This window comes from Tyto alba, unplaced genomic scaffold, assembly GCF_018691265.1.
Source record: "Tyto alba isolate M040663 unplaced genomic scaffold, T.alba_DEE_v4.0 Super-Scaffold_48, whole genome shotgun sequence".
In the NCBI taxonomy this organism is placed as follows: domain Eukaryota; kingdom Metazoa; phylum Chordata; class Aves; order Strigiformes; family Tytonidae; genus Tyto; species Tyto alba.
In genome coordinates, this window is record NW_024881324.1 from 27,048,145 (window position 1) to 27,072,856 (window position 24,712).

The 24,712-nt window shown below is 41.9% G+C and overlaps 1 protein-coding gene across 5 annotated transcripts in view; it reads right to left on the minus strand.

Annotated features, from left to right (window-relative positions):
* Window positions 1–23,903, minus strand: part of MARCHF6 (membrane associated ring-CH-type finger 6) — a 55,997-nt gene extending 32,094 nt beyond the window's left edge. For 3 of the 5 annotated variants that reach the window (XR_006166898.1, XM_042806867.1, XM_042806865.1), the window contains exons 1-8: window positions 23,799–23,853; window positions 18,473–18,572; window positions 17,490–17,563; window positions 8,663–8,806; window positions 5,174–5,246; window positions 3,013–3,181; window positions 1,141–1,333; window positions 779–840 (exon numbers count right to left, since the gene is read on the minus strand). Coding sequence is in view for 4 of the 5 variants with exons in the window: in XM_042806867.1 (XP_042662801.1) it covers window positions 779–840; window positions 1,141–1,333; window positions 3,013–3,181; window positions 5,174–5,246; window positions 8,663–8,806; window positions 17,490–17,563; window positions 18,473–18,572; window positions 23,799–23,817 (834 nt within the window). In the remaining variant the exon portion in view is untranslated. Of the gene's footprint in view, window positions 1–778; window positions 841–1,140; window positions 1,334–3,012; window positions 3,182–5,173; window positions 5,247–8,662; window positions 8,807–17,489; window positions 17,564–18,472; window positions 18,573–23,798 lie in introns of all 5 variants that reach the window. The other 2 variants (XM_042806868.1, XM_042806866.1) reach the window with 1 other exon arrangement.
* Window positions 23,904–24,712: the final 809 nt, after the last annotated feature.

The window sequence follows — 24,712 nt, forward strand, 5'->3', positions numbered from 1 at the left end:
ACTACACTGCAATCAAGGCAACAACTAGATCACTACCTAGGAACACAGTGCCCAGCTTCACAACCGTCTGCTGTAGGCACTGGTGACACTGGTAAATCACATGAAGCTGCTGTATCTACCTCCAGGTAGATTTTGCTGCACGTGGTGAACTTGGAGCTCAGATGTTGGCTACTCCTAAACCTGCTACAAAAAACTAGTTCTTGGGTTTCTACACTACCCTATGATTGCAGCGTACGTGCAAGTCATGCTCTAATCATGGAATTTGTGATCCATAAACAAAACAGAAGCAACATTACATTAAATCATTCCATCATTTTTAACAAAATTTGTCTTTTGTAAATATGTAAATAAATTAAGCAAAATTTCTGTTTCTCTCTGTTCTTTAGTTTAATGCTTTAACAAATACAAAAATTAAGCATTAAACTATATATAACACAACACCTATGTGCTTCTAACGTGGCCTCTTGCATCCTCAATGCAAGCTGCAGTTCATTTCTAAACCAGACCAAGTTGAAGACTTCAGAAAAGCCTGTGCTAAAAACACATTTTAAGCTGCTACTGTATTTCAAATCAGATAAATGTCTTTTTGATAGTTAACAAACAGCATAACATTTTGTTTTCAATACAGTTACATTTTTCGGTCACTGAAGACTCTTACTGATAGTTTTCACACTAGACAACGGCATCCAAATCTATCCCAAATGGATTTTAACACAGCAATACTACAAATAATTTCAAGCCTGAGTCTGATTTATTCAAGAAAATGACTCTTACTCACTCGCTCCCAAGTAAGCTCTTCTGCTGCTCGATCCCATTCCAAAGCATTCCAGTTCATGTCATCTGAGGAGACAATGGCCGTTTTTACAGCTATTAGACTCACCCAACACAAGATCGAACCACTCCATGCTATGTTTTAAATGAACAAAAAGATTTAAGTGCATAACACTGAACTCATAACTGCTTATAGCTTTTCAGCAAGCAAATGCTTCAGCACTCAAAAGAAGTACATGAAATTTGCAACAACAAGGTAAGTTGAAGGGGGAATTTACACAACTTCCTTGAATTCCGACACTCTGTTTTCAATGGTTTAACTTATATTTTAAAAACCCTAGAACATTACTGTTTTGAGTCACCTGTTACCTTGTGCTCCATTGTTTGCATCTGCTGCATCTTCTACTACAGCATCTTCTTCATCTTCATTATCCTCCTCCTCTTCATCTACTTGCTCTTCTTGAATTTCAGGGTTCTCACCTACAACTACGTTCTCAGCAGCTGGGTTTGCAGGTTGATCAAGCACAGCATTTTCAACGCCTCCATTCACAACAGCCTGAGCCTGCAGAATCAGGATTTAGTATTCAGTTAAATTGATCAACATCTCTCCACACTTCTAGATAAGCATTACATTTGGGACCACTAAGCCTTTTAGAAGAGGAAGAGAAATTCCAGGCGCATTCATACACACTGATGAGGTTCACCCTGAGCCTTCTCATCTCCAGGCTGAGCAGTTCCAGCTCTCTCAGCCTCTCATCATATGTCAGATGCTCCAGCCCTTAACCATCTGTTGGCTCGTCACTGAACTCACTCCAGCACGTCCACGTCTCTTCTGGACTGGGGGAGCCTAGATCTCGATACAGCACTCCAGATGTGGTCTCACCAGTGTTCAATAGAGGGGAACTCTCTTGATCTTATGAAAACTATCATTACAGGACTGCCCTGGTTTGGGCTGAAACAGAGTTAATATTCCTTTTTTGGGAACTAGAAGAGTGCTGTGTTTTGGATTTAGCTTTGGGTTTGGTATGGGAAGAATGCTGATAGCACACTGATGTTTTCAGCTGCTGCTGAGACTCCAAGGACTCTCCGACTGCCCGTGTCCTGCCCGTGCGCAAGGGCACAGGGAGCAGGGAGGGAGCACGGCCAGAGCACCAGCCCCAAACTGGCCAGTGAAATATTCCATAGCATGGAACTGTATAGAGGAAAATATGGAAATATTCCATAGTCATGGTCCCTGTATAGAGGAGGGGTGGGCGGGAAGGGGCTCTCTCCCTCTCTCTCCCTCCCTCTTGCTTCCAGGATTGTGATTGTGGGATCTTGGTATTTCGGGGTCGCTGTCCTGGAACGGGCTGGGCATTGGTCAGTGGGTGATGAGCAATGGCATGCTGCATTGCCCGTTTATATTTTCTATTGCTGTCATTGTTCTCGCTTTATTACCATTATTAAACTGTTTCTATCTCAACCTGTGAGCCTCCCTTCACCCCTCCAATTCCCTCCCCCGTTCCCAGGTGGCAGGGAGGGGAGGGAGGGGGAGTGGCTGCCGGGTGGTTGGCTGCCGACCAGGCTCAAACCACAACAATTAGAAAGATGGTAATTCAAGGACAAGCCAAGTCAGTCATCAAGCTGAGGATCTCTGTCTTTAAAAAAAAAATCGACATTTATTACAAAAGAAATCTAAATTTTAATTATTTCCCCCCATGCACGTACTGCTGTATCGTATCTTCTCCTGACCAAGAGGCCCCTGTTAACACTAAAGGTGTGCGTGTATGTGTCGGAGGGCAGGGGGAGGGCAGAGAAGCTCCACCTTCAGAGGATTCAACAAAACCTCCAACTGCTTTGAGAACAGTGAATTATGACCTCATGAACCACTGAAATACTTATGAATAAGACAAAATAAAAGCAAGCTGCATCTTCATTGAGTAAGGCTGACAATTCAGCTTTATAAGCACCAAATTACCCTAAAAAAATGTAGAGATACAGAGGTAAGAATCAAAGTAATGTTAAAGTTACTTTACAAAAGTGATACTGTAACAAATCCATTAACATTCCATTTTACAGAACTCCAAAAATTTAACAGTAGTGTCATTGAGCTTATACAGGAACACATGTTCAACTTTTGCCAATGTACAAATACAGATACCCTGCAGTAAAATAATGTTACTGTTGGGTTCTGATAATGTGTTCATTCACAAAAACATATTTTCTAAATTTATCATGAACGACTGAGCAGTTAAGCTTTACCTCATTTTGTTGACCAACACCATTAAGTGGCTGTTGCTGATTTTGTTCCAACCACTGTGGTGCTCCTCCATGGACGATCTGTTCACGTAACCAAACAAGGCTGATAAATGCACACAGAGTGCACGTTACCACAAAACAGCCCTGCAGACAGTCAGCCAGTAAGTTCTCCCTGTTAAAGAAAGGAAAAAAACCAAACATCAATGACATATTTTGCTAATAAGACTAAACTTAGTCATTTCTAACTACCACAAACAGATCCTCCTAGGCCAAATCAACAAATAAACTGGTATTTGGGCAAAAAGCTGCATTTATTTATGTGTCTAGGTGAAGAAAGTATCTAGATGTAACTTAATTTAATCTGTTCCAAGAAGGTTTCTTTTATTAAGGCTGTACATACCTGTGTACAAATGGTTTTCAGTGCCAAACACAAACACTGATTTGAAAGAAGTTTTATTTCCCTCTGGTTTGGTTTGTGAAATTACTACTGTTTAAACATAAAGATTCCTGCAAAACAGGATCTGATTCAATATGAAGAAAAACTTCAAGAGTAGCTCAGGAAAAACAATCTTCAAAAATAACAAAGGAAACAACGGTCTTTAAGTAAATGACTTGCCATAGTAAAAGGCCTGTTTAAACGTCCAGATGCCTAATACCCAGTCCACTGAAACATTTTATCTGCCGAGCTACCCTAACCAAAAGAATGGAACTGCAGGGTTTGCCTTCAACTGCTCTACAGTTTGGGTAGTCTTCTACCCCAGATATTCTCTCTATACTTTAAAAAACCTAACCTAGCAAGTCATGCGTAACTGAATTTGCAGCAAAACAAAGTTCAGTTAGGCAACTGAAGCTAGGGTTTCATGCCATGCAAGAGGTACTTCAATTGGCTTCAGCAACCCTCACCCTAATTCTGCACACCCCCTCCCACTTGTTCCCACCCCTTGCACTACTCCTCGGCCGTGGTGAGTTTGCTCAGGAAACTAATCAACTACAATACGTTCTTTAAAATAAGAACTATGCCATCCTCAGAGGAGAACCAGCCTGGCCCTCCGTGCAGCTGCACAAGCACTTGCGCCTGCAGAGCGCAGTGAGCACCATGGGGACGCGAAGTCCAAAATTAAAAGATGGCACAAGGTGCTACTGAAACGGACTCTGTCGAAGAAATACATGTCAAAGCACAGCTTCACATGCCATTAAAATCTGGCACGTGCTGGAGGCCTTTATTTTCTCCCTGGACTCTAAAAGACATGAGAAGACGTGCCCTCCCTTCAGTTGTTTCAGATTCTTCTCGGAAAAATAAAAATAAAGTCTACATTTACGGGGAGGTAACAGGAGAAAACATTGTTATTAGTCTCAAGCGAGCATCTCCATTAATAAAAATTAATGAAACGTAACATGACCTGATGTCTCAAATCAAATATCCCAACTGAGATGACTTAGCTGAACTGCGCAGGACATTAATTCCAAGTTTGCTTGATGTGCAACCGATTCTACTCAAACTGAGTTTCAGTTCCTCAGATTCAATATAATGAAAAAAGTAAGAACCAGACTGAAACTCTGGTATGTTGTTATTTACTGACTAAGTAAAACTGATTTTAAAAAAGACAAAGATAGACAATATTCAATAGCATATGGTGATTGAAGCATTAAAATCTAAGTGTCAGCTAGAAGGCAAGCCGATAAAAAAGAAATCCCTATCACGTAAGAGATTCAGTCTGGATAAAATTAAATTCAAAATATAAGAATGAAACAACACAAACAGAATGTGACATTAATCCTATTAGTAGGACATATTAATATTCTACCATGCGGCATCTGATTTAAACTGTAGGAAATTACTTTTTTTTTTTATTACTAAGTGTAGTTTTGCTGCGTAAGTTTTCTTGACACCAAATACAAACCTCCATTAACCAGGGCCCATTTTGTAAAGCCAGTTTTCCATCTCCAGAGATCCTGCATAACAAAACTTCAACGTGAAATGATTTCTACCGTAATACTGTCAGCCATACATCTCATTACATGGAGGGTAACGGGCAGCTGCTCGCATGAGATGATGGAAGGTAACAAGTATAACTGGAAGAAAGGGACCCTCAATTCCAAAGCAACCATTTCCACGGCAATCTGACTGCAACAGTTATTTGTATCAAACTGCTTAAGTACTTACGTTGACAGAATATCTAATGGCAGTGTCAGTAGTGAGCTCACAGAGCCAGTAAACAAGCACTTGTAGATACGACCTGCATGAAGAAACAAAGTGTGGTATAAATTCACACTGAGAAACGCAACTCTTCAGATTCTCATTCCACCCTTTCGGCAGGCATAAGTATCCATGGACAATACTGGCACAATATAGTTCCTGTGACCTGCACTAAATCGGTCATTTACTACCTCTTGGTTAAACCTGTTTGGAACTTAGAAGGAAGTTTAAGTTTCTATATCCCTCATGAATCAATCCACCAGAAGTGCTCAAACACTATCTACTCTTTATGCTCATCTTTTATATAAGTAGCACTGGGAGGAAGTTAACACTTATATTCCCAGTGCAATCCACTCCTCCTGCTGAAGTTCTGACACTGGACAGAAAATAATAATACAAAATTCAAAGGTCCAGAGTAAGTTAGAACACAAAACAGACAACGGCTGTAGCTGATCTAATGAAAGCCTTCAGTCTGTAGTCAGTACTACTTGCACATTTTATTTTGAACAGTCACTGAATCAAATTTAGCAAGAAGATACTGATCCTCTGCTGCCAGTGAGTTTCAACAGTTTGCCTCTGCCTACCATCTAGCTGCATGGCAGGGGAATTTCAAAGGGGCAAGATATCACCGTGAGCTCTGCCAGGCTGAAAAGGTCAAAGCACACAAGCCTTCTAACTTCCGATTACATGACACTGGTAGGAAACCTGTTTAACAAAACTCATTATGAGATTTTATGGAATGGGAAGGAGATTTTATTACTCAAAACCTCTAAGCAAGCTATTTTCCCTCACAGATTTCACTTGGTCCCTCTCAGATGTGCGTACCCACGTGGTCTGGACAGGATCACTTGAGGGCAACACTGAAAACAAAGGACACCAGCTAGTAAATCCTCATGATATCTCTTGGAGGCTTCTTGATTGGAATTTATGAACTGATTTTAGACTGGCCTTTCCTACTCTGTATGAGCGGATGCCATTTGGGAACTTTGCCTTATTGTCTTCTTTCATACCTCTGGAGTCTGAGGCAAATTTCACATTCTCCTGTCTTCCTTATCTGTACATCTTATCTCTCCAGTCGTCTTCAATTTCTTGGCACCTTATCTTTAGTCTGTTTGTTTTCCCTCTTGATTCGATTGAAATCACGCATACATTGTTCTTTGGCAAACAGCAAATACTCCTTTTAGCCCTTCTGCTGCTGCTCACATATTGGATCCCATTCAGAGTTTACTCGTGCCAATTCAGGTAGTTCTGTTACACATCTCTACAATTTTAACAGCTACACAATTACGTGAAACATGTATACAACCATTCTCTTCAGCTATATTGTTTTTCTTTTAAAAAATGGCATCTGAGCAACTCCAGAAAAATACATCCGTGTGCCATATCAGGATGTGAACAGTGATTTCTAAAACTTGAGATAAAGGAGGCACTTCAGACAACCCAACTCCCACTCCAGCATTTCGTAATGCCTTAGCATACACATTCACTTTACTCAGTGGGTACCACCTCTTTCTCACCCTGCATACTCTATAGGTACCTCGGGTATTTCACTCTAGGACCCATGCAGCTAAGTACAGTTATCACAAAGAATAAAACCACTTTGGATTCAATTACTTTCATCCATTAAAGTAAATATGCTTTGTGCTAACAGAACAGCAACAGCATCTCAGAGCCTGCTGCGATTAGGCTGAGGGTATGCACAGAGAGATAAATTCCTTTTTACTCACCCATATAAGATGGGTATGCAGTAAAGAAGTGAAATTATCAAAAAAGAATGTAGAATTTATCTCACAACGGGATAAGTGCACGACTAGCATGTTAATCTGGGAAACAGATTTGTTCAATCATACACCTCCTTCGGTATGTTTGACAAAGGTTTGGGGGTTTTTTTATGCTTTTTCTTCCAGATATAAAATAATGAGAATAATTCCTTGTGAATCCGGCCACACCCAATTATGTGAGCCATATGAAGGAAATGGGGAAGGCAAAAGTACTTAAATATTACAAAAATTAAAGATTACATTAAAGACATCTAACGTAAGAAGACAATATCTATACAAAATCACATCCCCAAGACAGATCATAACAAATTTCAAAAGTAAACAGATTTTTCCAGGTTTGTCAGACTGAAAGGGTATCTCCCTGTGCAGCATATTAATTCTTAAAGAAATCCATAAACAGGGGTACATATGCAGTGTTAGACAGAAATTAAGACAAATAAAAAAAAATGGTCACTTGTAAATTAAAATCATAATTCAGTTATATTGGCTTAGTAAATGAGCATTAAAAACAAAAAATGACATTTGCTAGGGGAAAAAAAAAAAAAAGTCTTACATAACTAAGTTGTAGGTGGTGTCTTCTGGTAACCTTTCAGTATTACTGAAGAGCCAGCAACAGGTTTTCAGACATTTATGAAACATAATTACCTTAATTAATCCACTGAATATGAATTTGCTGTCCTTCAGAAGCTTTAGTAAGTGTACAACATTTGCATCTTGAAAGACAACAGTAGAAAGCTAAGATTCATCTAAAAATCCAAGGCAGAAATTTGAAATATTTTTTAGTTTTAATGCAGAGCAGTTTGCAAATCTTGCTTATTCCATGCCCAGAAAAGCTCGCTCCCTTGTACAGGAAGGACAGGCTGCAGAAACAGGATCATTCTTTTATAGCTGATGACAGTATTGTGCTATTCTCAAACTCAGCCAGTGCCAGCTACAAATAAAAGTGCAGAACATATTGAGAAACTGTCTAGGGAGATGCATTTACTGGCTCCCTGCTCCTTTGTCCAAGAGGTTTATTACTGTTTGCAAAGACGCACTTCCAAACATTTCCTTGACTGAATACTACATCCCTTTTGCCTTTTTTCATCTTCTCTGTATTTTTAGATTGTTGAAACATGGAGAGATCTCATTCCATTTGTATTTTAAAAGTGAACTGCAAACTGGATGCTACAGTAATTTAAATGTGTGCTCTCTTTTGCTGTTCCTTTACTACGTATAGGTTTTTGTTTAAGATTTTTTTTAAGAGGAGTTTTACTAATCAATCTGTGCATTACTGTAAACGAATTTCACTTCTCATACTTAACAAAAAAAGTGCATTTGACTTATAGTTGGTTAGAAAAACCAGGACAATTCTTCTATCCTAATGTTAATAAATGGTACCAAATAAAAAGTTCCATGTATATTCTAAAGATGATAATTGAAAAGAGGCATTTTACTGGAATAAGAAGTTTAAAAGCCCTTTTATGCATTTTCTCCTATCTTTTACCACCTTCCTGCATTACACAACTGGCTTAAAAAAATCAAATAGCTAGAACTTCCAAGTGAAAAACGAAATGCCGTCTTTGAATTTAGGACCTTAAGAAATGAACTAACAATGGTCTCACAAACTTTGTTGCACAAAGTGGCATATTTTCCTGAGTATAAGAGTACTACAGTACAAAAAATTAATACTTACATGCAGTAAGAGGTACTACTCCCAACCATGCAAAGGCCACAAGTGTATAATGAAACCAGTATCGTATTGCTGTGCCAATACTTGTAACCAGTCCAGCAAAGATGTCTTGGATTGGAAGCCGTGAAGGCATATCTGGGGAATAAACTGTGTAGAAAAGGCACTTATGAAACAGTTCTTCCTTTAAAGACGCATGTATGTAAAAGTCCTGGCAACTGCAAAATGTTTGTATTTGGCAAAAGCTTACTAGTAGAATAAGCATATTTTACAGATTCTCAAGAGATGACACCAAACAAATAACAGAAAAAAACAAGACACATCTGTTACACTGCATACTGAGTGGAAGGGAAAAATTAATAAACTTCACACTAGTTTTTTACTTAGAGAAGTATTCTTAATAGCTTTATTTATTAACTGTAAACTCTAATTATCTCAAAATAAGTTCAAGCCTGCAAGAAAAAGCACAGTCTAAATTCAGTAGCCTTCCCACCCAGTACTACCTCAAAGATATCCCTGACTGTTATTTATAAACCTAGTTCAAGGAAAGAGCACGAAAAACGAGCAATTTGTAATTTTGTATACTGTCAATTTGCTAGATAATTAGATTCCACTTTCTATCCAACAGTACAAAAAAAAAAAAAAAAAAATTTAGCAAAATCAAAGCACCATACAGACAAGAAAAGTGGTGGGGATTGATTAAGTATCTACAAATGTTGAAATTTACCCAGAATGACTTTTGTTTTCAACAGATATCTATTTCATACCACGCAAGATTTCTTCTAAGGTCACTCCTGTTAGAAAACCCAATACAAATCTCTCAGTCTGTATAGACATTTTCCTAACAGAAAATTTTCTTGACTTTTTAAATTCAACACTTATACACTCCTGAAAGCCGCCGCTACTCAAAAGCCAAGACAGACAGTGACAGGGCTGCTTCTTTTGCAAACGGTTAGAAAACATCACTCCCTAACAATTTCATTACATTTAGTTAGCTTCTATACTCATATGGATGTCAGGAATTGGTAATGCACAGCGTCAGTAACAGAGCTGAGTAAAGAAGATACACAACAGTTGTGAGCTGCACAAAGACATTGCTGCCTGGATGTTTAAGTTGGAAACAGCTGAGCTTGAAGACTAAGGCATTTAATGAATGGACTATATTTAAAAACATCGTAAGAACTACTAAAGAAAAGCTTTGCTTCCCTCTCACGGACAATCCTTTGATTTAAATGTCTGAGAAATACCGCTTCATGCCATCTACCTGCACCCCCTCTTTTCTTTAATTAATATCCCTGCTACCTTGACATACATTCCTAATCATCCTTTCACTGATCTCAGACAGGAAGTCTCTCCAAGAGAAAAAAACTTTTTATTTTCCTCTCAGGAATATTTCCCTAAGTTTCTGTATTGTAAAGAGACCTGGAGAACAGAGCAAAGCAGGAGCAGACAAAGAAGGTGGGGAGCCTGCTGCGTTTCAACAACAATGTGGATTACATTTGATGCAAAGTAACAACCAAACAGGAATCGTAAGACAGATAGTATGGGGTTTAAGTTTCAAAGGTTCTGAACTGTCAGGTGTCTGGCAAGGAACTGGAATTTGTGAAAAAAGGACTGAAAATGCAGCCCTTGGGAGGTTTAGCTGTGAGAACAGAGAGCGGCACATTGAAAGCAGGACACAAACATCCCTTGACACTGTCTGCCAACTTAGAACTTTCTTATTTCAGCAGCAGATTTAGTGTATGATTTGGTAGTACTCTAGCAAATGCCAACCGAAGACTTACTAACAATCTCTCAGCTCACCCTGAACAAGCATTCTGGAAAGTTATCAGAGGAGACAAGCAGACCTTTGTTAAGGGTGCTAAAAGAATACCCACACACCTAGAATATATTTGTTACACATTTATGGCATCAGAAAAAAAAAATGAACTCAATAGATATTTTGAGGCTTATTTTTTGTTTTCAAAAAACATATTTTGAGCAACATTTTGGAACCACAACAGAGGCTACAAGGAAAATATTAACTCTGTAATAATGATTTATTTGTTAGGGAGAAGTTGGGAGGGTTTAAAGTTTTCTAAAAAATGCATCTTTCAGAAATTACTGAACACACACACACAGGACTGTAAAGAAGGATGCCCATCCTAACTCAGTAAAGCTGAAGCAGTTTTAAGTGTTAGCACCTCTACAAACTCACTTTTCTAAAGGCTTTAGGATTACAACCGAGCATTCAAATAAATGCACGAAGTAGCTACTGCTCGGAGAAGCTACCTCCCCTAGATTGTATAATTTGCTGAGTTTTGATTATTTCAGGAGCTGGGGTGGGGCAAGAGTGCTGTTTTTCTTCTGCTTTGCCACACCTCAAAGTACAGAAAGCTTCCGCCATGACAAGCTTTATACCGGAGTTTCTACGTCCCACAACGTTTGGGTGGGTGAACTGCAAAAATTCCTAGCACGCCAGGAACCCCCGGTGTGCAGGCACACTGCAGCACGGAAGCTTGCTGCCAGTGATTTTCGTAGCTAATCCCCCCACTTGTGTCTGTCGTCTACTGCCATTTTCCTTCCACGTTCCACTCCCTTTTATCCACCCCCCTCTACCGCCGTGAGGCCGGAGACTTTGACCCCTGCCATTGGGGTATAGTCCCTTTTGCAGACTCGTCCTCCTCATCTTTCCTCCATCCCTTAATTCCCATCCCAGTAATCTTTCCTAACTCAGTTTGAGAAACTAATTTCCTGCATTATTTACTGCCGTTCCTCCAAATAAAAATCTCTCTATCAGAGGACAACTAAAGCAGTATTTTTTTTTTCCTACTACAGCATGAAATCCAGACTTTGGCTGAGCATAAGTGAGCTTTCATAGCTTTAGGTCAACTTCTCTGAGCCACGGGGAAACTAGGGGAAAGCTTTTTGGGTGCTCAGGTCACAGTCCTGTGCAGTGTAATTGCCATTATAGCTGTGACCCCTAGTTTTAGTGGGGTTTTATTCTTTGGCTGGTTGTTTTCTGGGGATGGGCTTTTCTTCCACCCTTTCCCCTGCCCCTCAAGTCTAACTTTTTCAGGAACATAAATATTAATTTTGCTTCTCCAAAGCAGACAGCTCAGGACAAAAATCTGCTATTACACTGACACAAATTAGGGAGGAAAAACACAAGGCCGTCTTTAGAAATTTTCCTTCTTCTAGAAAAAAAATGAGGAAGAGAACAGAAAATAATGACAATAGTTTTCAGGGAAGCAGTTTGTCAATAGATTTCAGCTGACAAAAAAAATCCAGAACAGGAAAGTGGAAAAAAAAAAACGTTCCCAATGTTTTAGCTTACTGAAGTGATACCTTTAAGTTTATTACAGGAAGCTCTCTCATCATTCCCATTTCCTCAGAGGCTATTTAGCACAAACATCACAGAACCATACTTTGACAAACACAACAGGGACAATCTGCTGAACCTGAACACTGTCATTCCCACCAAACTTATGAAGAAATGGAACAAACCAATACCTTCAATTTAACCTCCCTTTACCAGTTTTTTCAAAGTACCAAAAACTTAATCCAAATGAAAGCTATATTGCCTACACAATTTCCCTTGCAAGCAGGTATGAGAGATATTTAGTGATGACATGGACGGTACAGAAAGGTGCGCTCATTAGAGCAGTATCTGAGAAGTAACAGGGGCTTTTTGAATGCCTGTATGTTCTGATAATGTAATACGTAATTATAAATTTAGCAAACCTGGATAGTTTTAGACTTCACTTTTGTTGCTTGTATTGGAAAAAAAAAAAAAAAAAGAAGAAAAGAACAGCATCAGTATCAGGAGCACTGGCACTCTCCGCATGACAAAAGAAAATGACCAATACAGAGAGAACACCAGGCTCTTCCTAACCCCAAAATTCTCCTGCTCCTCTTTCCTGCCCCAACCAGCAGTGGAAACCCTGTACAAACCCACCTCCACAACAAACCATCAGCAACATGTAACTGGTCCCAAAACAACGGTCCAAGACTTTCCCCATCTCCTAAGTGCTTACTCTCGACAAATGAGAACAGGGTGTGCAGGTTCAAATATGTTTATCTCCTCCATTTATGGCCAGTTCTGACACAAGGTAAAAAGCAGATACTTTCTGAAGCATGCAAACATTTGCAGAGAAGCCATAATGATCATTATGAACTAGTATAAAATACAGTGGAAAGTCATCCGTAGTTTACATGTTACTGGCCAGTAGCATTTTGAAAATGCAAATCTTCCCCCCTAGAAAGAAATAAAGATCCTAAATGTATTTCCCTAGTTTATGTTATACCTACAGACACTTCATGCCTCCCGTGAGTCCCTCCCTATAGCGCATCATCTTACTTATCACTGAGGGCAGGAGAGCTGCAGAAATACACTAGAAAAGCAACAGCCTTCTGACACATGCTGTATCAAAAAATCCCTACCACTAGTTATTGTGAGGGCTCCAATTTTTTTATAAGTCATTTTTCTCCACAGCGGTCACAATGCAACTGTACCCTATTTAATTTCTCACTCTTTCCCCATCCAGGTCAGCCTGTTTATTTGCCCATAACCTCAACAGCTGCTCGCCTAGCAGGGAAGAAAGCAAAACATCTTTCTATGCTTAGGTAAAACTGTCATTTAGCCTACTTCACTATCTCCACACTTACAGTCCTCTTCTCCACACATTTTCTATTTACTAGTACAGTCGCAAGCCATTTGTATGCCACCTCAATCATCCTTGTGCACTGATCATGAAATAAGACTATGTAACTCCTAAGTGAAAACCAGGTGGGTTATAGCTCACGGGTTACAGCACTGGTTTGAGAAAACAGGGCTTGTGAATTACTCTTTAGGTTGGACTAGGTGATCTTCAAAAGACCCTTCCAACCCAAACCATTCTATGTTTGACACTCTTGGCCCCTACACAGACTTTGCTCCAGACTTCTAAGGTAAAAGAAGAAAAACACCACCCCTTCTCATGCAAGCCACAGGTCTAACAAAACATATGAAACAGCCATCTGTATCTCAACTGCATGTTTACTCTGCACCCTGGGGCTGGCAGCAGGCATGCTGAATTCTGTGCCAGCATGTGGTATCTTGTTTCGGAGGTTTATGTTTTTCCGAACTGAACTCTAGACAAGCTGAAGCTATGGACTGCTGCGTTAAAGTCTGTCAAAACGGACAGCTAAAAAAATTAGCCCAGTATATCTTTCAATAAAATCTTAATCACTTCAAATGATGAGCCCAACAAAATGGGCCACTTGGTCCAAAAGTTCTGAACTTAGTAAGTTGTTATTACAAACAACGTGCAATTACTAAGTGGTAGGTTTTGTACGAGTTACTTAAAAATACAAATATATAACTTATTTTACAATGATGTCAGTGATACTCATTTTTCTTTACCTTAAAATCTATGAACAATGAACTCTTCCACATTAAGCTAGATAGGCTAGTCACATCTGGAAGGTTTTAGGACGATAAAAAATATCAAGGCTTATGGATTACTTAAAAAAAAACACCCCAACCTTAAGTATTTAATGTGGACGACTTCAGCGTGCTATAGGATAGCTTAGGAGCTCAATCAACTCAAATGATTCACAGGAACAAAGAGTTCCTGATCCAACCAACTTTCATACTAAGTTTCCCGTGAGCAAAGGTGGCAAGAGGAAGAACAGTAACAAACCAGGATTACAATACAGTGAGGTCCAAGCCCATGCAAGTTTTGAATTAGTAACTTTGCATGCATAAATCGAAACCTTATTTCAGATTACAACAATGTACAGACTGAAGAGCATCCTACCCCTGTGGCTTCCTCCCATTTTACAACCTTTGTATTAACTAAGCTTGTGACGTTGTATCGACCACTTACCAGCAGTGCAGCTGCTTAGGAAGCAGAGGAATAAACCCATCCCAATCTCCAGCCAAAGATCAGGCTAGTCTATTTCCATACTGTGTTTTTGAAAATATTTACGTTAATGTTACCTTCTACAGAAAAGAGAAGTTTTGAAAACTGTCTTCTCATGGGAAATAAAAAAACCTCCCCTTTTTTCACGGGTCAGTGCTTATGAACGTTTAGTGTGACATCAAGAAAAGTGCATCCTAGCACATGACAAAGGAAAGTGCATGTGGGGAAGAAGAGAATACAGAGTAGCTGCTCTTTAGAAATTCAGAAGGGAAACATACAAGTTAAAAGTGAATACGCACCTTGGCATGATGCAAAAAATGTCCAAAGCTACTTTTGTTTTAAATAGTTGTATTAATTCACAACCTGAAGAACTGCAGACAAGGAATGAATAATAAAACGTATAAAATCTAGCTTCAAAGTGTGCATTTGAAAATCCAGTCATTTCCCTACACGACAAAACATTTTCAGAGAATGATGTTACTATTCAAAAGAAAAATTAGTTCCTTTTACTCCTGCCAAGATGCAAACAGAACCTTCTACTCTTTCCTTCCTTCCTTTCAAACAGTAATTAACCTAGTAGATCGGGTGCTAAAGAAGTCACAAGATGTTACGGAAGCTAAAGATAGTAAAGGACGTAAAGAATATATGCACTAGGAATATTTTATGAATGCTCCATAGACAAGAAGTTATACTAACAAAAGAGCATTTCTGACAGAATGACAGCAACAGCCTTGGCAAGCAAACCAAGCTAAACTAAAAGAGGAGTTGCTGGTATTACTGCTCTATTATTCTCAACTTAGCGTCTGTCCATTGAAGCACAGACACTAATTACGTACATGCGGTTATTTGACCACATCCCACGGTGAATTAACTCATCCCAAAGTGCTGTAAATCTGGCCTGGTTATAGGCCAGGTTCAGCTTCGCTTTGGATGGCTGGTGTACACATCAATCCCAACTACGCCTTGTCATTCTCCCTCCAGCACCTGTGACACTTTCCCAGCTCCCAGCAGCAGATCCAGCTTCCAGACTGGACATCCACGTTATCTTCCAAATAAAGGGGGATAAGAGAAACTAAGGAAACCAGAACTGCACGAGTGTTGGGTGCAAGGGAAATGATGAAAACAAGACATACTGGGCAGAGGGGGCTTGAGGAATCCGTGCTATGTACCTGACGTGCTACTACTGTGTGCAGCCTGGTAGGAAAAAAGCACACGGTGCAATGTGGAAAGCCAAGAAGAAAACATTATCAGCTCAGGGCACGCAGTCTGGGGAGTGGCCAGTGTGCGACAGGAAGATAAGCAGACCTTTGCCAGAGGCTGAATGTGGAGAAAGCACTCTATTACAAGGGAAAGAGAGACGCTTACTGATCGATTTCAAGGCTCCTATGATAAACGGTAACTTGTTAAGACACAGTAATTCCATTATTTTTTCTCATGTGTTCATAATCTGCAACCGCATTACAAGCTGTGCTGGTAACAGCTATGTCAGTCAAGGATTAAACTTCTTCAGGAACACCACTGTTGATAAGGGCAGTGAATAAGCTTTCTAATATCAATAGTAACACACATATGAAATACATTTAATCTAGAACTTCTCATCCTCTTTTTTCTCTATCCCAGAGAAAACACTATACACTTTTTTTTTTTTTTTTTTAAATACAAATCTAGAAAGTCTTCTTCCTTCTCCACAACTAATAAATCACTGAAATGCAGTTTTCTGATCTTGCACACTAAATTCTGTAGAGGACCTAGTAGCAGAATACAATTTTCAGAGCGACTGATTAGCTTGTAGGGAGCTCCGGAACTGGGGATCACTCTTAATTTGCAAAGTTGTATGCCTTTACAAAAATGTTTAACAAATAAAACCTGTAAGCAGATGACATCTCTCTTACATTTCTCATGAAGGTCGCTCTAGTATTTAAAACTGATAACCCAAAAGCATTACTGTGATCAACAGAAAATACGCTGTTGTCCTCACAGTGGTAAGACCACCACCAGCTACCCTGAAAAGCAGCTTTGATTTTTTATTGTACCACACACCTAAAACAGTCAAACCTCATCACCTTCCCCAAGTCAAAACGGCATCTACAGTGCAGATACCTGTCAGTTTAAAAGAAATTTAGATTACGTATCTGCACCATGAAAAATCGAGCTCAGCAGTTGTCAGGAACAGACCAGCACAAATAAACTTAGTGAGAAAAATACGCACCACAAGAACCACTTTACCTGTTCAACAGGCAGTAAGTTGGCAATATGAAATAGTGAACCTAGTCTGCCACCAAGCCAAAGGACCTCACTTATTTATACTATTATTGGTTAAAGTGTAATTAAGAATCCTTGGGGAACTATATAAAGATACAGTCATTCTTCATCATAAGTTGCCTAACTTAATTGAATATGACATAAAAGGTGATGTAATACTGGGTAGTTACTGTATCTTGACTGAAATACAAGTGGAATAATTATCATTTGCATTATCTGTCAAGATCACTTGAGTTTAAACTGACAGAACTCATGTGATAGCACTGCACCTGCATAGTGTGAAGGTAACTAACTGAGAGATGGTTTTCAAATTCAAATTTTGCAGTGGTTTCACCTCAATATACAGACTTTCAAACACTCAAATTTCTCAATGAGACTGAAAACACGCCATATGTTGTAATGCTGGCAACAAAAGAATGGGACTGAGGCAGTCAGAAAAGGAATGGAATAATATTTCTTTTATGGCTTACGTAAGATTATGAAAGAACCAGATTATCCATTATTTAAACAATGCACACAGTCAGTCTGCAATAACATGCATAAGAACGGCAATTCAAACAGCAATACAGAAGTTAAAACACAATTTTGGATGTAACATACTGAATGAAAGAGTAATCACTTCACACATACTAAGAGGAAAAAAAAGAAAAATTCTGAAAAAAATAGGAGCAGTAAAACATACTTACTTGGTGTGAAAGCAAATCTGTGCTTACATAATTCACAGTATTCTTTTCTGCTGTGTTTAAGCCACTGAACTAAGCTGCAATAAAAAGTGAACACATTAATGCACGCTGTTACCTCTCTCCTCCTTATCCCTTCATTAAGGAAAAGACACCAATTCTCTATATTCAGCCATAGATCAGGATGTTTGTACTATCAAGGCAGGACTTAAATTAGCATGCTTATTAAGTCCATTTAGGCCATCAATTAAGTTTCAAAAAGTAAAAAAGTCACGCCAACTATGAGTAATAGTGACTCTTCGATTGCATCACTTACATTACTGATAAAGCACATTCTTTGAGTACATTATTGAAAGGGCTAATAACTCGAAATATATAACCTGAGATGGACACCCACTAATGACACCAATCCCTATAAATATTTCAAGATATGACACATATACATGCACAGCTAAGATTCAGAACGGTTGTATTTGTGAAAGAATGGTTATTAAAATACCATTAAAAGGAATGCGTGCTACAGACCAGAATTATAGTTTTCACTTTAGCATTGCCCGGATCAAACATACACCTCAAAATGACCAAAAAGTACTTAAGTATTTTTATTTCTTGCTATAAGGTTAAGATGTTCCTTTTATTCACAACTATAAGTGGGCAGAAAGAAGCCCCAACATACTGATTTTTCTGCTTAGTTTTCATAAAGCTGACATATGAATAAAACTGTAGTCCTAACCACAACTAATTATCAGGACTTTCTTTCATATTACTAAATTCTTTATGAACTGTAAAGAATCATCATGTAAAACACATCAAAACCCCTAAGACATTTCCACTGAAAACTGGATTTTCTTACTAGGTAACCTGAAGAATTAGGAAACATTGTTTTTAGAGACATGTTAATGTGCTTTATAACAAAATAAATAATAATAAAAACCCCCAAACAAACAAATAAACAAAAAAACCTAAAAAGCCACAAACACAGAACTCACCATTCCTGATGGATAAATTTAATACTGCCAGTACACACACATGGATGATAGAGAGGTTTCTCGGGAGTTCCTTCAGATCGACAGACTCTGCATATATCTGCTGACAAGGACACAAAGCTTATTACACCATTGCTTAAAGAGCTCAAATTCACAAGACAAATGATACAATTAAACTCTAGAAACATTGTCATGTAGCAAAATGAAGCCAGAATAAATTGAAATAGGATAAAAGTCATATTTCATTTCACGCAAGACATGAAGACTAGATAGATCACCAGAAAAAATAATTAGAATGCTATCTCTGATCATGTTATAAAAACCCCAAAACACGTCTTCTTATATTTTTAAGATTTCTAGGAAATAGACACAGTAAAACAACATGCAGAGGCTCTCTTTGGCTAAAAAAGTTACTACCAAAAGAACATACAGATTTTTAATCTTCCTGAAAGTAAAGACTTCAAAATGGAAAAATTACATCCGAGTTTTGAGCAAGTTAAATGGAGGCTGAGCAGAAGCAGTTTACGAGCATCTTAGCTATGACCTGAACGTGCCATTTCCTACTCTTAAACCTAACACGGATGTTCCTTGGTGCTCTCGATGAAAGAGAAAAAAACCACATCATAATAAACAGAAATAGGTATTTTGTGAGTTTGCTACCTGTGTTGAATAAGGCCATCCATTTAGTAGTCTACAGTTCAGTCACAAAGGAAAGACACTTTATATTTCTTATTTCTTAATTCCAATACTATTTCAACAGGGCCCACACCTTCTTTAGTCTCTATTTTTGACATTTTCCTGCAACTACAGGTTGCAAGATGTTTTGTGGACAACAAAGTGAGTGTAAACCTCTCCTGCTAAAGGACCGATGCCTATCCTAATACCGTTCAGCTATCCAGAGCATTTAAACACACAACTAGATACAAATAAAAATCAAGTATTTTATTTGCTTGTTGACAGATACACGGTATGTTCCCTCTACTCCCCCTTTACTTCTATTAAGGAAATGAACATGAAATGCCCATTTTTATAGACCATTTAAGTTTAGAACTTTCTCTTTTGTTAATTGTTTCTCTATCAACCAACATTCAGCAAACCTGCAAGAGTGTAACAGACACACATCAGAGGTCTTTATTTTATAAAAACACCCCCTTGAAGTACTGATGTAAGAGTACTGAAAATATGCAATTTCAAGTCTGAATCACCTATCTTTGTTCTTGGTTGGAATCTCCAAAAGCTAATGTTTGTCTACAGAAAGTTCCAAAAGGTCCCAAACATTAAAATCTGATTTTTTTTTTTCTACAAAGAAGTCACAATATGACCAGATCTATAGTTTGTACAGTATTAGAACAGTTTCTATACATCAAGCATAAGAATTCAAGGGATTTCAAAGAAAAAAATCATTTTCTACCTATAAAAAGAGACTTGAATTCATTCATGCAGGCTGAAAACCTGGAATTAACAGAAACATGTATTCAATCAGTGACATTAGGAGGACACATAAAGAGTAATTCTGTCACAGCCGTCTCGAGCAATGATGTATGGCTACAAACATCAAGAGCCCCTGGTTTCTCTGCTGAGGAGAACAATCAGATCTGCTGCTTCACCTAAGAAATGATTATTTTATCAGAGAGAGCTTTTCCAGAAGGCTGCACGGGCCAGGTCTGTTCAGGCATGCTCACCTTCCCCCGGCACCCTTTCGAACAGAGCTACTTCACTGCAGAAAGTTGACAACTTTGTGGGCTGGATCAGGCTCACAAAGGGGCAGACAAGAGCAGAGCCGGCACAAGAGGCAGGCTGTGAAACCGCTGCTTTGAGAATACTCTCTGGCACCAAAGAATGCAAGTTAAAAGCACACTCTTCTCTGGAGGGCCCCCATAACTCTCTGAACCCACTCATTAATGGTCCCTCGGCTTTCAGAGCAGACTCGTCACTTTTTCCTCAAGACTGCTGGAGGGGGGAACCCAAAATCTGCTTTACTGAAAGCAAATGAATTCTTTATTTGAAAAAGGATTTCTTCTCTTAGCTTACTAAGGTAAGTTAAACCTATGTTTTATTTTTTTTTTCAAAGGCTATGAGAACTTCCAGGTATTCTCACTTGCTTTATAAATTCAAATAAACGTATTGTAAGTGTAACTATCTGGACTGTTAAGCAGCCAATAGTTTCAAATCAATAAACCCTGCTGAGGGTAAACATGTAAAGCTATGCACCTTATGACCTACTGTCATGTACAAAGGGAATTCCAATGTGTAGCAGACACTATTTTTCCACTTGCACACACACTCTGCATCCCTTTCTTCATGTGTGTGCTTTGGAAAGAATGACCTTGGGTAACACAGTCCTTTTTTGTGTCTGTGTGTGTCTGTCCCCTGCCCCCCAACTATGATTCTCTGCCTACCACCTCTCTAACTGTTCATCACTGTAGTATCCAAAAGTGAAGATCACGTTATGTAGCAACAAGCTGATCTCACTAGAAAGAAACAGAAGTACCTCTCATCAGCAAAACCTGCCATCTGGTGCTTTCAGGTGCCACAGAGAAGCAACTCTCACATTCCTTGCGAGATGAGGAAGCTGCCACTTCGGCCTGACCATTATTACCCTAAACTGCCCCTCTTACCTGAGCTCTCCCCATCCAGTTAAGTTTTCTAGCTCCACAATACAACTCAGTCAAGCACAAAACCCACCAGAAACCCAACGGCCACAATAACATTAAGGGGCTATCAACAGTCAGGAAGGTCCATTTTAACGCTGTAGCAGAAATTCAGGCGCACAAGAAGACTGGAGCATGGATTTCCTCTTCCTTAGGGCACTAGCACAGTCCTTCCTGCTGCTAGGGTTTAAAGCTTTCTAACCTTGGGAAGTCTCTGCAGCGTTCTGGCAAGTGGGGTGAAATTCTAATAGTGGGAATTGAAGTTTGAAACTGTAGAAGTTGTAACATTCTGGTGGTATTTATGGAAAGTGAGTATATAGACTACTAATTTCATTCTACTACTCAGAGCTTTTGAGGGTAACATTGACAAGACTGCAATGTAATATCTAAGGGTATTTGTATGCGTGTGTTATATATATATATAAATTTAACTAGAAAAACACAAATTCCGAGTGTAAAGTTTAACATGAAGGTTTAAACGAGACAATGCCTTAGGATGTAACTAACAGCCCCCTCCTCTTTCTCTTCCTGGTCTCTCTGTTCACCTACTTAAGTCTTGTAAAAGCAGGTAAAATCAAAGCCTACCCCTGTTAACAGTCTGTAACAAGTCACCAGCAATGCTGTTTGAATTAAATCCACTGAGATGGATTTACCAACTATTGGCATGGTAGTTCAAAAATTACCTACTCAGCTGGTCATTTCCGAGTATCCACTTCACAGTTTACAATAATCCAGGTTTTCTGGGCAACCAGAGGCCAAGCAATCAAAGTTTCACTTTGTTAATGTCATCAGTGTAAGTAACTGTCCGTCTACAGAGGCATGGCAGAGTTGCAGCAAGCAGTTGTACAAGTTGCTAGATTTTAAAACCACTAATATTTTGATAAACCATCTGTTTTCACAAGTACTAGAGATGTCTACAGCACAACCCAAGGGACATTTCTACAAAGGTGCTGTCCTATTTCGTCTGGTGTTTCATGGTTTTCCAGCTTTTTTTCTTTTTCATCATCTCAAGCTGAAAAATATCAAGTGGCACTAGATAAAAAGCTACATCCAAGATGATGCCAAAGTAACAAAAGCCAAGACACAAAACACTTTCCCTAGAATTGTCTTGCTACTGCAATGTGTATTTGTAGTTATTGCTTAAGATGACAAACAAAGCTCAAATACTATAAGAAAGCTAGCACAACACACATCCTTTATTTATTTTGGTTTACGCTTCAATATGAAGTCTTGGTTTATTCAGCTTTAACTACACGGTCCCCGAACATCATCTGAGCAGAGCAAAAGTGCTGATCTCGAGTAAAACAATACCCTTAAAAATGGAAACTACCCATTAAAAAAACATGACTCTGCTCTCTGACAACTTCTTTTTTTAAAATGAGGTAAGTTACTACGTATTAGTGTCTTGTAGGAGAGACAGAGAAACGCGCCAGCTCCTGCATCGTTTCACTATTTCAACTTTTTAAAGAGATTTTCCAGCGTAGGTAACAAAGTTAACCCCGCGAAAGAAGCAGCAGCAGCTAAAGCAGAAATCTGACGAAGTTGGAGGAGCGGGTACGGCGGCGTCTGCCGGCCGGTAGGAAACGGCCCGCCGAGGGTCCCGCAGGGCCCGGGGGTCCCGCAGGGCCGGGGGTCCCGCAGGGCCCGGGGGTCCCGCAGGGCCCGGGGGTCCCGCAGGCCCCGGGGGTCCCCCAGGGCCCGGGGGTCCCGCAGGGCCCGGGGGTCCCGCAGGGCCCGGGGGTCCCGCAGGCCCGGGGGTCCCGCAGGCCCGGGGGTCCCGCAGGCCCGGGGGTCCCGCAGGGCCCGGGGGTCCCGCAGGCCCCGGGGGTCCCGCAGGCCCCGGGGGTCCCCCAGGGCCCGGGGGTCCCGCAGGCCCGGGGGTCCCGCAGGGCCCGGGGGTCCCGCAGGCTCGGGGGTCCCCCAGGGCCCGGGGGTCCCCCAGGGCCCGGGGGTCCCGCAGGCCCGGGGGTCCCGCAGGGCCCGGGGGTCCCGCAGGCTCGGGGGTCCCCCAGGGCCCGGGGGTCCCGCAGGCCCGGGGGTCCCGCAGGGCCCGGGGGTCCCGCAGGCTCGGGGGTCCCGCAGGGCCCGGGGGTCCCGCAGGGCCCGGGGGTCCCCCAGGGCCCGGGGGTCCCGCAGGCCCCGAGGGTCCCGCAGGCCCCGAGGGTCCCGCAGGGCCCGGGGGTCCCGCAGGCCCCGGGGGTCCCGCAGGCCCGGGGGTCCCGCAGGGCCCGGGGCAGCCCCCCCCCCCCCCCCCCCCCCCACTCCCCCCCTCCGCCTCCTCTCACAAACCCCCTCCCCTCGCCCCCTCTCCCCGCCGGCCCAAGCCCCGGCCGCTGGAAGCCGCCTCCCCGCCCCCGGTAACGGCCCAGCCCGCCGCCGGTGCCCCGTAGCGCCGGGTGGTACCTCAGCACCGCCCCCCCCCCCCCCAACGGCCGCCGTTATGTAAGGGGAGCCCGCCCGCGCCGCCGCCGGCTGACGGGCCCGGCAGAGGAAAGGCGGGGGCGGCCCGGGCACCTGCCGCCCCGGTACGCGAAACCCCCCCCCCCGCCCCCCCGGGGAATAAACAACCCCCGGCCCGCCCGGTGCGGCCCCCACGCCCTTCGCGGCAGCACGGGCAGAGCCCCCGCTCGGTGCGGGGTGAGGGGAGAGGAGGGGGGTGTTGGCAGCGAGCGCGGTACCTTCCTCGGCGGTCTCCATCTTGCCGGGCTGACGCAGCGCCGGCCGGGCGGGTGGCGTGACCGCGGGGGGGGGGGGGGGGGCGGGGCCACGCGAGGAAGCGGCGCGGTGCGGGCACCGGAGGCTGCACCAGCGAGCCGGCGGGGCTAGAGCGCCGCCCTCGGCGCGGGCGCCCCCTGGCGGGGCGGGCCCGCACGCTGGGCACCGGCACCGGCACCGGGAAGGGCGGGGGGGGGGGGGGGGGGGCTGTCGGGCAAAATGCAGCGGAATCGCGGTGTAAGTTCTGCCCCGAAGCGAAAAGAAACGCCGCGGGTCGTACGGGAAATCGGCCGAGCTTTCGGGAGGGCCGATGCCCCGGGGGCGCAGGAGGGCGCGGGCCGCGGATTTTCCCGGGGCAACGTCCCTCGGCGGGCGGGAAGCGGCTCCCTGTGCTCTCCCTCAAATCCCGGCGCTCCTTCCCGAGCCTGAAATGTCCGACAGAGCTAACGAACTCTTCAGTAAAACACAGGAATCTCTTTCGGCTTAATCGTTTCCGTGCTCAGGTCTCGCTGGCCCGAGTGGCTGAGGCAGCGTACGTGAAAGCTCTGGGCCCTGCCGGGTGCACAGAAAGTTACCGGCTGGGCTCTGGCGAGGATCTTAATTCAGGAAGAAAACAGAAATTCATTGCATCAGGGGCAGAGAGGAATTCTATACTGATGAGATGCATGCGTGTATGATTGTAGTTTTCCACCTGGCAGCTATTTTAACCCCTCTAGTTGACCAACTTTCGGCTCTCTTTACCGAATGACCCTTTGTGTCCAACCAGTCATTAAATCCCTCGCGGTAAGACTTCGGCCGTCATGTCAGCAACAGAACGCATCGTGGTTCTAGTCTGGACTTAAACTGCAGAGGGGATACATGAGTTTTAGAACTCTTT